General features: G+C 39.9%; 1 protein-coding gene across 2 annotated transcripts in view; it reads right to left on the reverse strand.

The window, feature by feature from the left end:
- CUL4A (cullin 4A) overlaps window positions 1-14,368 on the reverse strand; it is a 60,340-nt gene that overhangs the window by 11,219 nt on the left and 34,753 nt on the right. For both annotated transcript variants that reach the window (XM_090021900.1, XM_090021908.1), the window contains 6 exons: window positions 13,266-13,370; window positions 11,430-11,540; window positions 10,742-10,827; window positions 9,604-9,711; window positions 5,669-5,782; window positions 4,139-4,244 (listed from right to left, as the gene is read on the reverse strand). In XM_090021900.1, the coding sequence (XP_089878026.1) occupies window positions 4,139-4,244; window positions 5,669-5,782; window positions 9,604-9,711; window positions 10,742-10,827; window positions 11,430-11,540; window positions 13,266-13,370 (630 nt within the window). The remainder of the gene's footprint in view (window positions 1-4,138; window positions 4,245-5,668; window positions 5,783-9,603; window positions 9,712-10,741; window positions 10,828-11,429; window positions 11,541-13,265; window positions 13,371-14,368) is intronic.

Raw genomic sequence — 14,368 nt, forward strand, 5'->3', positions numbered from 1 at the left:
GCTCCCAGCTGCAGGAGTATGCTTCTTGCTGGTACAGGGGGAACCCAAGATCAGGCTCCCCCTGCACCAGCCACAAGGAGTGATGGGATATAATGTACAATCCCACAATTACGCCTCCTGCCATGAGCAGGGGGCATGGCTATGTGAATCCCACAATAGATTTCATCGCATCTTTATCTGCATGTGTAGATGCCTATAAAACATAATGGTTAGTCCTCATTCACAAATTCGTATTTAGTCAGGAACATTTCTTATTTAGATGCATGCATCTGTAAGCTGATTGAGGAATGAGCCTTTAGTTTTCCTGAGCATCCTTATTACAAAGTGGACATTTGTGTCATCTCACTGCTTGGCCTCCTGTGAACAGTTGCAATCACTAAGCAATGAGGAATATACAGATCCTTTTGAAAGGGCTTGACAATACCTATCCACTTTTATTGGTGCCCTTATCAAATAAGATGTGGTTTAACACAGACCACTTGTTGCTTCCAACAAACTTTCATTTATTGGCAGTACTAAGCTACTGGGGACTGGGGAGTGCAGGATATCCAGAAGTTTGTTATTCTCCCTGCACTGTCTCTACTGAAATTCTTAACCTTTCAGCTATTTACTGAAAGAGTTTCTGGAAGATTCAGGAGTCATCTGAAAAAGGTGGAACAGGAGTGAGTGACAGTTTCACCAGGTGAAGAGGAGGCTGTCATTTTTGGGATAGGCAGAACTTTCCACTTGAATTGTATCCTTCAATGGGTCTGTAAGAGCCAGGAGTGAACATGGATACAGTACCATGGAGAATACAGAAAAGGTGATATTATTGGGCTCCTGATATTTTCTCCAGTAAAAGTATCCTCCTGAATCTTCCTGCATAGCTGGGTTATACAGAGAAGAATACAATAACTATGGGCCAACTTCCCTCCATGACACTTGGATGCAGATGAGAAGACATTACCTTCCTTCCATAATCTGAACTTTTCTCTTCACAATTCTAAAGTGTCTCCAAGCATCTTGCACAGGAACTCACATAGCAGATACAGATGACAGACTTTAAGAACTGCCTCTTTTAGCCACCAATATGGATTTCAGTAGACTAGTTGTTGCTAAGACACTGGTTATCAAGAAACCTGGTTTTGGGATCATATCCTCCACGTCACCTGGTAGTGTGGTAGATGCTGCAGATGACAGCACAGTTTACAATGAGGCTACTGCTAGGTGCTTCAGGGCTGTGCATTTGGGTGTCAATACCAGTTGACTCTAAGCAACAGACAGGACTTTTTTCAAAAAATGTGACAACCCTGGAAATCCAGGTAGATGGAAAGTTGAGAGAGGGTAAGGGCCAGTTTACTAGTCATCTTCTTGTCAGGGTCAGAGAAAGCCTTTACAGCTCTTTCTCAGAGTAAGTTTTGGTGCATGGTTTCCTTGTTTTTAGCCCTCTGAGTACTGTTATAGTATATGCACTCCACTGGACAGAAGAGGCATTCAGTGTCCCTCATTATAGAAACACCTGCCACATAAGAGGGACAGGATTCGAATCCTGGGTACTTAAACTATGCCATGTCCATGGAGTTCAAGTACTCCTACTTCAAGTTTGTTTTGTTTCTTTAAATGCTCATAGGTTTAACTATACCATCTTAAACCAAAAAAAAAACCAATAAAAAATTAGAAAAGACAAGCACACACTGTGCAGAACTACAGAAACAGCAGGATTCTGTCTTGTTCCCCAGCTGGTAAGAAGGAACTGAGGGATAGGCAACATCTGTTCTGCCTTTTATGCCCACAGCTACAGAGCACCCAAAAAGCATATGGTGTGGAGGTGGTGACCTGAAGTACACTGATACTCAAGACAAATCCAATCTAAAGCCATATATATCAGAAGTGCGCGTGGATGTGGATAATCATTTCAACATACTAAATTAAGAACACACTCCCCAAACATCCATAACTGAGCTGATTTAGAAAGACCACTTTTAAATTATGATACTTGAAACTACAATGGAACTTTGATTATCTGCTCAGAACAGCTATGGCTTATTTTATTACTCTCAAGAAGACTAAAAAAAAAATAAATGAGGTCTTATACCAATACATCAATTTTTACAAGATGTATCACAGGCAGTCTATATATATGTAATTGTCTATATATGCACACCTAAAGGCAGTATGTATGCATGCATGCAGTGTTAATGTTATCTCCACAGTACAAGGTTGGACCTGTGAATCTGTTTTTTTGGGTGTGTTAAATACTCGTTGATTCATAACCAACTGACCATTGTAAATTACTGAAATTAACAAAATTATACTGATCTAAAATGAAACCTTCACATCCAGATAAAACGTAGATAAGAGCAGAAAGAATCCAGGACAGCATGAGAAAAAATTAATAGAGGCACAGAAAAAATGATTTATGAGAAAAGGCCTAAAGAACTAGAATTACTAATCTGGAGAAGACAAAACTGAATAGGTATTTAATAATAGTCTTCAAATACCTGAAGGGCTATTTTGAGGATGGAGTTAAGAGTTTTCTTTTTTCTGGTAAATGACAAGACTAGGAGCAATGGCCTCACACTTCAGCAGAGGAAACTTGGTTTAGAGATTAGGAAGAATTTACCAACTATGAGGGTAGTTAAGCATTGGACCAGGCTACCTAGAGAAGCTGTGGAATCCACATGCTTGGAAATACAATAACAGGTTAGACCAGTGGTTCTCAACCGGTTTTGTACCGGGACCCATTTGTAAACATCAATGGAGAATCCCAACCCAGTGCCCCTCACTCCCCTGCCACAGCCCCACAAGGGGCATGGAAGGTCCCCAAGCAGCCCCTTGCAGGCTGAAACTCTGACAGCTTGCAAGGGAAAAGCCACCGTTTCCCACATTTTTCTCCTTTAAAGCAGAATCCATTTTTAAAGTTTATTGATCCATTTTTGAAGTTTGTCTGCAACCCTTTTATATATTCTTGTGACCAAGTTTTGGGTTGTAACCCAGGGGTTGAGAAATGCTGGGTTAGACCAGTGGTGACTAAATCACCCAACCCCATGTTCATGATCTGGCATGTGGGGCTGGTTCACTGGTGTAATGCAGCATGTGCAACTGCATCATCTGGCCCACAGACATCCCCACCAGTCTGGAAACTTGGCAACAGAATGAGCAGGAGCAGTGATAATTACCACAGCTCCTAGAGCTCCAGCAATTAACACTGCCACTGCTCTCCCACCATCAAAAACTTCTGGTCATTTCATCTGTGGGCTGGATAAAAATTCTGTGCGCCATATCTTGGGCACCTTTGGGCTGGACAGACTCTTGTGTCAGAAGCCAGAGCAGCAGGTAGGCAGGCAAGCCCCCAGCTCTCTCTGGCTGCCTGTGTAGGACTGGCTATCAGCTGTCAGCTGCATGAGTGCCTTCAGCTGGCCCTATTAATGTGCTTGGTTGTGGCTGCTACACATAAGTAGCAGCCCCTACAGTGCTCTGGGGGCTGTCGACCCAGACTTCCTCTTCTGTTTAGTCTCAGAACTCTTGCTTCTCAATTCCTCGTTCCTAGTCCTGGTTCCTGATCCTGGAGTGTCCCAGTCTGGTTCCTGATCTCCAGTTCCTGCTGCCCCCTTCCTAGCCTGCATCTGTGCCTTGCTTCTGCCTAAAAGGTGCAGGTTAGTCAAGGATTAGGCACAAGTCTCTTTTCCCTGCCTGAATCCTTGTTTTGTTCTTGCCTGTACCTTTGTTTAGTCTGAACCTATGCCTCCCTCCTATCTAAATCCTTTCTAGTTCCTGCCTGGCCCTGCTCCCATCCTGGAATGCTCTTGTTCCTGACTTGGCTCTCTCAGCTCTCAGACACCTGGTATTATGGTCCCTTCAGCTCATGATCCTGTTTAGTTCTGTTTGTTGACTCTTGGTTTCAGCTCTTATATTCACAGTATTGTTACCTTTTGTTCTTGGGCTTTCTGGGCTTGTGCCCTTAATGCTGACATCTCACATCTAGGTTGTGCCTATGACAACTTGACTGAGATGGTTTAGTCAGGGATGATGCAATATGAAGCAGGGCGCTGGACTACATTACCTCATGAGGTCCCTTTCAGCCCTATTTTCCTATGATCCAGAATCATACACAGAAACTATATGAAAGTTATGAAGAAAAAAATATATTTTTTCATACCTATACCAGTAGCCGTTTTAATTTCTTCAAAACTGAATTCATCTCCTTCATTAAACATAAGCAGTACTAATGTCTGGAAGAGTGATACTTGAAACTCTTTCTTTCCCTACAAATGAAATAAAAACAATCCAAGTTAACATTCAGACTATAAATTTTTAATCTATACAATGTCAAACATTAAAAAACTCTGTTGTAAAAATAATATAAGAAATACCTTCAAGATGAGGAAAAATGAATGTTATCATGAAGCATATGCTTCCCTGGAAACACACAGCCATAGCAAAAATATAGAAATTCCTAATCTTTACATTGGTAGTGTAGTGAAAATCCAACAGGTTACTATGGACTCAGTGTTCCCTTAACAGTCCATTAGGTCTTGTTTTCAGATGTAATAGGTAAATTGCTGACTCCCCTGAAGTAAATAGAAGTAATATTACTAACTTCAACAGGGGCCAGTATTTTACCCTGTGTTATTTAACAGAGATAAGCAATTTAGCAGAAAGGATCTCAGTAGAAAGCATCTAGTTTAAATTTAAGAATTTTTTTGGATTTTTTTTAAATTTAGGCCAATGGTCACCAACCAATGGATCTCGATTGACTGGCTGATCACGAAGCTTCTGACAGTCAATCTTAGTCTGTTAGAGGCTCCATGACTGGGAGCGGCAGGACACACGTGGCTGGGTTGATCCGCGCCCCCTGCTACCTGGGCCCAGGTGGGTGAGTGGGGTCAGAGCCCAGGCAGCTTGTCTGGGAAGTGGGGGGAGGGGCAGAGCAGGGGGCGATAGATCCTGGGGTGCCCTTGACTTACAAAAAGTGATTTTCACCATAAAAAGGTTGGAGATCACTGATTTAGGCAAATTTGCAGCTACAGTAAATTTAATAGAAGCAAGATACAGCTAAAATAGGCAAGGCAGATTAATACGAGATCTACAAATAGATACAAATATTGTATGTCAGCTATCAACTGAAACTAATCTAAATGTTACACTTATACCTAGTTACTACTGACAGTGAATTTTGCTTTTGTTCTGGAACAATAAAATTCTGTTGCTAGTGATCCCATCAGACAGAACAAAAGCTAATGTTAACTAACATTTAAGTTATTTGATACCTCAGAAATTCAACCAGCATTTAAATTTTAAACACATTCATTAGGTTACACCACTGATACCTTTCAGTGCAGTTTTGAAATGACAGAAGGCTTCACCGTTACGTCAGTGGGCCTCCAAAATATGTTTTGAAAAATACCCCTACTCCCTTCTGTTGGTTTCCAACCTGTTATAAGTTTCTCTTACCATCACAAAATGATACTTCCTGTTGACACAGTCTATGCTGAAAGATATTACATACTGTTACTATATAGGAATGTGGCTAGAGAAAACTCATATTACAAGAACATACAACAGAAAACCATAGTTGGATTTTAGTTTCCTCAGCAAAGGGTGCTTTATTAATTAAAAATATAAGACAAAGCAAATAAATTATTTAAATTTAGAAGCAGCAGGTAAAGCATTAAATAAGTGAACATACTTCCTTAAACTCTGCTTTCAGGACAGCTTGTCCTAAAGTGGTTTGCCACTGAAGTTTTCGACCACTGTGTTTTCCAAGGTAAAAGGTCTTAAACACCTCCTGAAGCTTAACCATCTATAAGCAAAGAAGTAACAAAAAGGGTTTATTTATGCTGTACCAATGTAATTTAGGAGTTCGGTTTTCACAGAAACAGTTTGCTAGGTTCATATAAGTAGCATTTCAAGATTCAAGTTCACATAAAACTAAATATCAAGGGCCAAACTGTGGTTTCCTTGGTACCTGTTTAAATAGAATAAAACTTGATTTCAAACACAGCTACTTGCAATTCATATAGTTTCCCTAAAACTAAATATATTTTAATGAAGTTTAAAAACAAAATTTCTACCAAAAGAGTAAAAAGCACACTAAAAGGACAGCTCTCCTCCTAAGCCCTGCTATAGTCTGTCCTCACACCTAAACATTCAGAGGAAAAAAGCATGCTTTAAGGCCTCACTCCAATCTTGTACTGATTACTATTTGCCCTAGTCCAAAGTCTTATATTTGATTTGTTTTCCTAATAGGAGCCCTGGCTGTTTCCAAAATTTTGCATGTCTCCACCTCTCCGAAGAGCAGTCAGTGGAGAGATAAAGGTCTTTCAGTTCCATCAAGTATCTGACACCAATGGACAACTCCTGATGAAAAGATCCAGAAGGAAGAAGATAAGAATGCTTTTCCATCCTGTAAATCAAATGCCAATACTACAGTCATTTTTGGGCCCTGATTAGCATAGATTCATAGATGTTAGGGTCGAAGGGACCTCAACAGATCATCGAGTCTGACTCCCTGCATAGACATGAAAGTGTGCTGGGTTCAGATGACCCCAGCCAGATGCCCATCCAACCTCCTCTTGAAGACCCCCGGGGTAGGGTAGGGGGGGAACCACATCCCTTGGGAGCCCATTCCAGACTTTGGCCACTAACCGTGAAGAAGTTCCTCCTAATGTCCAGTCTAAATCTGCTCTCTGCTAGCTTATGGCCATTATTTCTTGTGACCCCCAGGGGCGCCTTGGTGAGTAGAGCCTCACCAATTCCTTTCTGTGCCTCCATGATGAATTTACCACAAGGTCACCACTCAACCTTCTCTTGTGGAGGCTGAAGGGGTCCAGGTGCCTAGTCTCTCCTCGTAGGGCTTGGCATACAAGCCCTTAACCATACGAGTGGCCCTTGTCTGGACCCTCTCCAGGTTATCCACATCCCTCTTGAAGTGTGGTGCCCAAAACTGGATGCAGTACTCCAACTGTGGTCTGACCAGTGCCTGATCGAGGAGAAGTATCACCTCCGTGGTTCTGTTTGTCATGCATCTGCTGATGCATGATAACGTGCAATTAGCTTTTCTGATGACTTCGTCACACTGACGACTCATGTTCATCTTGGAGTTCGCTAGGACTCCGAGATCCCTTTCCACTTATGTGCTGCCGAGCAGTTAATTTCCTAGGCAGTAGGTGTGCTGGACATTTTGCCTCCCTAGGGGCAGCACTTTGCATTTCTCCTTGTTAAATTGCATTCTATTGTTTTCTGCCCATTTGTCCAACTGTCCAGGTCTGCCTGTAATTTCTCCCTGCCCTCCGGTGTATCCATTTTTCCCCACATTTTTGCATCATCCACAAACTTGGACAGAGTATACTTCACTCCCTTGTCCAAGTCACTGAAGACAACACTGAAGAGTATCGGTCCAAGAACCAAGCCCTGTGGGATCCCACTACCCACTCTTTTCCAGGTCGATACCAGCCTGTCCACTACCACACTCTGGGTACGACCCTCTAGCCAATTTGCCACCCACCGGACTGTGTAACCATTCAAGTCACAGCCTCTTAACTTGTTCACCAGTATAGGATGGGATACTGTATTGAAGGCCTCTTTCGGGGTTAAAAAAAAACCCTGTCCCTTTCCCATATTGTCTGGCATATAGCATGCACCATTTTTTCCTCCAAAAATCAGCTGCTTGAAATTGGGATGTGCATTGTAAGTAAGGAAATATAGTCACAGCAGTTTCTACCATACAAAGCCTCTGCGGGGGGGGGGGGGGCGGTAAGGGGTGGGAAGAGAAAGTAATGTTGTACATGCTGCATGGGGGGCTCCTTAGCTACTGGCTGTGGACACTATTTTTTTCCCCTGGCTGCCCATCCAGCCCAGCTCAACAAGAAAAGGTGTTCGGCTGAAGGGGCTAACAGCCAGCCACAATGTTTTGCTTCCCTGCAAATGCAGCTACCTGTGTTTTCCCTGAAAAATACCATAGTTACCACTATTAAGGAAAGATCTTTTTTTCTTCATTCTGCCTTACAAAAACAAGAGGGGTACCTTATTTGGGGAAGTTTTGTATGCATTAAAACATGGTACTGTAAGTAACATGTAACATGGTTGAAATTTAATGCTGTTAATTACTCCAAAACATACCAACTTGAAAACATCCTCTTTTTAGGATGAGCAACACCTTTATATACATTGCCTTTTTTAAGAGCTATTGCACGGAATGAGGTAAGGCTCTCAGGGGGAAAAATGGCATGTCATCCTCATCTCTTTTCAAATTGTATCAAAATTCATAATCATCAGGTGGACAGAATTAAGATTAGACAGACAACCGCCATTTTTCCATTTTCTAACAACCAAATGCTTAACTTTGCAACTTAAAAAAAATACTTTAATCTGTTTTTGGTACACAATTTTATAAATACAACTATTTGTTTTAAAATAACCAAACACACTACACCACATACACAATGACAAGTGAAATTAATTTCCTTGTTTAGGTAGGTCACCAGGATTTAAGCCCAAGCCCTACAGAGCCTCAATGCATTCCTCTGCCATTTGAATTTAAAATGGCAACTGGCAGCAATAGTAGTGGGTAGTTATACAATATGGACCAGGCAGTAGAAGGAAAGGTTTACATGTTCAGGTATAACCCTACTGCACACACCGCATAATAAAATTTAGTTCTCGCAGATGCTGAGAGGCACTATGATTAAGTGGATGAATCCTGAGTCTGTCATATTACAGACCCATATTCTATTCACCCATGTTCATTTCTAGTGCCAGACATGACTTTGTGCTTTCTATCACAAATAATGGCTTATACTTGCTTCCCTCTCTACAGTTACCAATAGACTTCTTAGTACAAGATAACAATAAAGTGTAAACAATTTTTAACACAAGCCAAAAGAATTTAAAACTCATTGTTTCCCACTTCCCAAACCCATAAACACCTTCCCTTAGGGCTCAAGTATTTTGAGATTTGATAACAGCAGCTTCAGCAGCCATTTTGTTTATACTCTGTCCAAAGACTGTGTTTTGTGCAATTTCCTCAAACTATGCGAGATGTTCAGCAAGGTCTCGAAGAATAAATCAGCACAACTGAAACGTTTACAAATTTCAAAGAACAAATCAGTCTTAACCACTTTACATATATGCAGTAGAATTTGATTTCTGGAGTGTAACGTGGTCAAACCTAGCCAGTAAAAGGCAGTATATCTCCCGTAACCCATGATCATCTCTCTGCTCAATTAAAAATTTGTGCTCCAAACCAGACACACCAGAACTACTCAAAAACTGATGGAAAAATATTACTGTCAGCCTTCTATCCCATATTACTATTTATTTTACACCAACCTTAGTATAGGGAGTAGCTGTACTGTTTTAGTTTATATTAAAACAAAACCCACACATGGGATGTTTCATTTTAAAAAACTAGTATTTGCCAATATTCAAGCATGCTTAAAGAAAAAGGAGAGGAAGAGGGAATAAATGTGACACCCTGTCCTCCCGAAGTCCCATCCCTTAGTTTTTGTAATTTTCTAATTTACTTCCAAAAAGAGAGTAACAAAGTATGTTACAACAACATCAGTAGAGGTACTGCTATTTTCCCCTCATAATACATTTTAGAAGAAGAATTCAAAGACTCACCTCTGAAGTTAAGTGAACTTCCATGGGGGTATAAGTTGGCCAGTATCCCATAGTTAGTATATTTACTGTCAGGTCTATACTGCCCGGATCACTCTGGTTCTGTACATACTAAAATGGAAAACCAAATGACTATAAAAAAATCTTGCTAAAAATCCTTTTATTAATTATTCCCAACAGCAAACAAATACAGAAGTAGTAAATCAATGTCTTTTTGGTTACTAAGTGATCCTTGTAGTTTTTGAACACCTAATAATTTTGGTAATTCATTATAGAAACAGATCCAACTGTAAGATGAAACTGAATTTATTAATGCTTCTTATAAAAAGTGTCTCTGAACACAATTCCTACCCTAGGAAACATATAGCTCTGAATCCATTTAATGCTGACTTTAGCAACAGGTCATGGATAGTAGCAAGAAGAGTTTTCTGCAGGTGATGGCTTCACCCAGAAAACCTCCAGTTACTACTCTCTCAAAGCATCCGAGAACACTTTATATATCTAGCCAATTCAGAACACAGAGAACAGCTTGGAACAAAAAGACAAGAAAGTTAACAATAAAAGTGCATGCTGGAGAGTTTTCATTAAGTGACTCTAAAGTCAAAAGAATTTAAAGAAACCAAAAAAATCCCTCTCTAAGTCAGCACAAACACAGTAACATCAAAATATGGTATATTTTTATTCCACATGTGTGTTAAAAAGCTACATATTGCCATGATTTTGAAAGAAGTATGCACAGAAGGAGCCTGGGCTATATAGTCAGAGAACATAAATAAAACTGAAACATTCTGTCAACAGATGCAGGTCACTCACACTCAGAACTGGTTAGAGCCTAGCAATAATTATCATGTGAAAAAACATGGTGTTAAAATGATCTTACATATTGCTCCAATAAAATGGGTGTTACATGTTGCTCCAAAAATACGATCTTACATATTGCTCCAATAATACATTCAGGCTTTTTTAACAGAACTGAAGCAAAAAATCAAATGAAACCACCTCACATGATTTCTCAGGAGATGCACTGAACTATGAACAGAATCTGCTCAAAACCTGTTTTGTCAAAGTTTAGTTCAGACTACATATCATCCTCACTATTGCAAAACTGATTGTGCATATATGCAACCAAAGTGAAACATACCTGCTTAAACTGAACCATGACATCTTTTGACAGTTCCATATCCTTGAACATGCCTTCCAGTTTGCTGGTGAAAGCAGCACCGCATTCTGTCACAAAATAAAAGCAAAGATTCCAGACAGGGCATCTACACACATACTTTTTTTTTTCCAGAGACATGCTGGAGATGTGCCACTCCGTACGCAAGCTGAGGTGAGCTGCACTGCGCTGTGTGCAGTTGTATAAGTGGCGAAACAAGTGTCAGTGTGCAGAAAATGGTGACTGCGCTTTTGAACTAAACCACCTCCAAAGTGTCTTAGTTCAAAAGCATGTTGCTGCCATTTTCTCAGCGCTGATGTGCATTATACAACTACATGAAATTGCAGCACCAGGTACTTTTCTAAACACCTGCAAAACACACACACACACATGCCCACACAGAACAAGCAATTAAGGTTTAAACTTTAAGCAGACTGTTGAGTGAGATGTTAAGAAGTGCTTAACTTCCACTCTGGAGGCTGATTTTGAAATGGGTACCTAAATGACCTGGCCACATTTCCAAAAGCACAGCAATCAGCAGCTCTTAAAGAGAGCAGTGGAGCCATAAGGTGCTCAACTCTTATCTGGCTTGTCACTTTTTAAATACAGAATAAGGACTCAGATTTACAAATTACAGGTAGAAAAAAAAATCAACACATTTGCTGATGCCCACCATGTTTAAGCTTTGACAACATTGATTTCTCAGCATCTACTGAAGCACTTTTTCCAACCAGCAGTCTTTTGGCCAAATCTTTCTTATAAAATGCCTCAAACACATCTTTGCCTGTATGGAAACAAAAAATGAAAATAAGAAATCAAATATATTCAGTTCTACAGAAGCATCCTTTCGTTTTACTTCCTGATCAATGGAACAACTCTCACTATAGAGCTGCAAAGAAAAGTATGCTTACAATGGGGTTTTTTTATTTATTTGGATTTTCTTTTTAATGTATTGGGGTTTTATTTTCTAGTGTCCAGATGCAGCTGCTGCCTTCCTTCTTCCTCAGGTCATCAGCAATCAGCCACAATCATCCAAAAACAGAATCTTTCCCTCTGTGTTCTGATTCATTATTATACAAATTGGTCTCCTGCATATTATGTGGAAACCCCTTTTGTTCGTGCTTTTTCAGGCTTCTACACCCTTCTCACCAGGGCCTGCAAATGGTTCTATGAAACAGATACGTTACACAAATGCCCACGCCTTGCACAAGGGCTTCCTCAAATCTTTCCCCCTTGATACCACCAGGGTTTATTTAGCCTCTGGTTCAGAGATGCTATAATGTAATTTCAACTCTCAGATAGCAGGGGTTCTCACTCTCAGGATAGTCCCTGGTTGCTCAGAATATTCCTGTCTGAGCCCCTTTTATATTTCTTCCCTGGATCTTGTCAAGAAGAACATAACATTGACACAGCTGAATGCCTTATCTCCTGCCCAAGAGTCTTCCAAACTGTTTCTGGTCTCTTCCAGGACCTCTTTCCCACTACAAAAGAAGTCTGGCAGTAAATGTTAAGTTATTTTAACTCAGACACTATCACTAGGAGAGAGAACTGAAAAGTTGCAGGAAATGTTTAGAATCCTCCCAGTTTGTACATTATATGCAGAACACCTGTTGAATACAAGCCCATGTATGCCCATTCTTAAAGGTCCCAGGCCCAGAGATTGAGTACTGAGAAACATGTGTTCTTAAAGGTCAATGTCCTGTTACTATCTATGTACTAGATTTCACATAAGAATATTAGTTTAACTAAAAAAAACAAGATCAAAATTTGAAGTACAAAAAATAATGTAAAACAGCAGAACTAGTGACAGCTTCATATTTAACATTTCAGAATTGCAGAGATCAAATCTCTTAGCCAGAAAAAGCCCCAGTCATGCACTTTATTCAACGCTTTTACTAGGATTCTGCTGTTTTTCAGGCAAAAAGAATCATTTTGCAAATGGTGTTATTCTATGATCAATGACTGTTGTGTAAATCCTGTAATACTGTAATTCTTCTAGATTCTGAGGGAATAGCTCTACCACGTGAGCAAATAAAGGTAAAAGAGGACAGTCCTGCTTACTTCCCCCACCTGTATGAAGTGTTTGATACTGACATTTTTTTGGGGAAGTGCACGACAATAAGCTGTGAAATGCTTTAGTATCCTCTCAGTGCCACTGCGCACCCTCTACTGGCACTCTTGTCTAAGGGTGGAGTTGGGGAAGAAAAAAACAACCCACTCCATGTAGGACTCTGATACACTCTGTCCAGGAAGTAAGAGAAAGCGTGAGAGCAAAGGACAGGATGGAAATCTACCAATGAGCTTTGTGTCTCCCTCCTTAGGGGTCAATCCTTGATTACTGTGCAAAATTACCACTGGCATCATTTTTAGTCCCAAGCCAGAGACTCTAAATAAACATGTAACTGGGCCATGCTACTGGAATGAATATACACAAAACTGATGGACAATGCTGTGAGCAGCAAGGAAGATCAAATTCTCATTACATGTATTTTTAAATGTAAATTCTTACCATGAATGAATCGAAATATTATCATGATTTTGTCAAGTATCCTTTCCAGCTCTTCATCTGTTGCTTCTTTATTGCCAGCTCTCAACTTTGAATCCACATATTTTGCTACAATAAATAAAAAGTTGAAGAGCTTAAAAACAAAATCACTTTAAAAGCACTGTTTTAAGTATTTTCATTCCCAATATTGCTATATATATATTAAAATATGGGTAAAGTACCAAAAGTTTATATTTTATAATCAGTAGTCCCTCCCCACATTCAGTGGAATTGTACTAAAATATTGCGTTACTAGTGGAAAAATGTCACAGAACTGACCAAGAAAAAGATGAATACAACAAAAGCTTTAAAATTAATACACTACAAGTAATACTAAATACACTAAAATTAATACACTCTCAAATTTTTATGTTATGTTATGTTCACTACAAGAGTGCAAGAGTGTTACTCGTTGAGACAGAATGCTTTGGAATTGTACAAATGTATATGAATGTATTATATGAGACACAAAAGACAAACAACATGAAGAGGACTGTATTTTTGTAGACCTTTACCGTACACCTCTTGCTCTGGCCAAAACTTAAACAGAAGCGATGCTTTCAAGTTAGTAGCTTGATAATGGCAGAAAGAAATAGGAGTAAGCCATGATCTTAGTTGAGGATCTAAAAAGTCAAACAAATCTCTCTCTACTAATTCCTACCAAATCATATGACAGTGGGATGGAGAAGGAAACCATTGTAACAGCAGAGGCTACAGAATCCACGAATAGCAGCAAACCATATTGCTGCTTTGCATATAGCAAATGGTATAAGCTTATTCTTTCTATATAAGGTTGCCTTTAACAGAAACCATTAATCCTATTGAGCAGGAAAAACAAAAGAACATACTATGGAGAAAAATTGGAGGTCTGCCCCCCACCCCAGCCAGTGTAAACTATCACAGCTCCACGGAACAGAAATCAACCCAGCTAAAACACTGTATGTCACCCTTGGAACTGTTCTTATATTACTTATTTCAAAACATGCTCAAGTACATTAATAGGGCAGTGTGGCACTTATAACCTAACTCCTTCTGCATAATTTCAGACTAACATGACTAACTACCTC

Source organism: Crocodylus siamensis, chromosome 1 (genome assembly GCF_052110815.1).
Source record: "Crocodylus siamensis isolate JL-2025a chromosome 1, ASM5211081v1, whole genome shotgun sequence".
NCBI lineage: Eukaryota > Metazoa > Chordata > Crocodylia > Crocodylidae > Crocodylus > Crocodylus siamensis.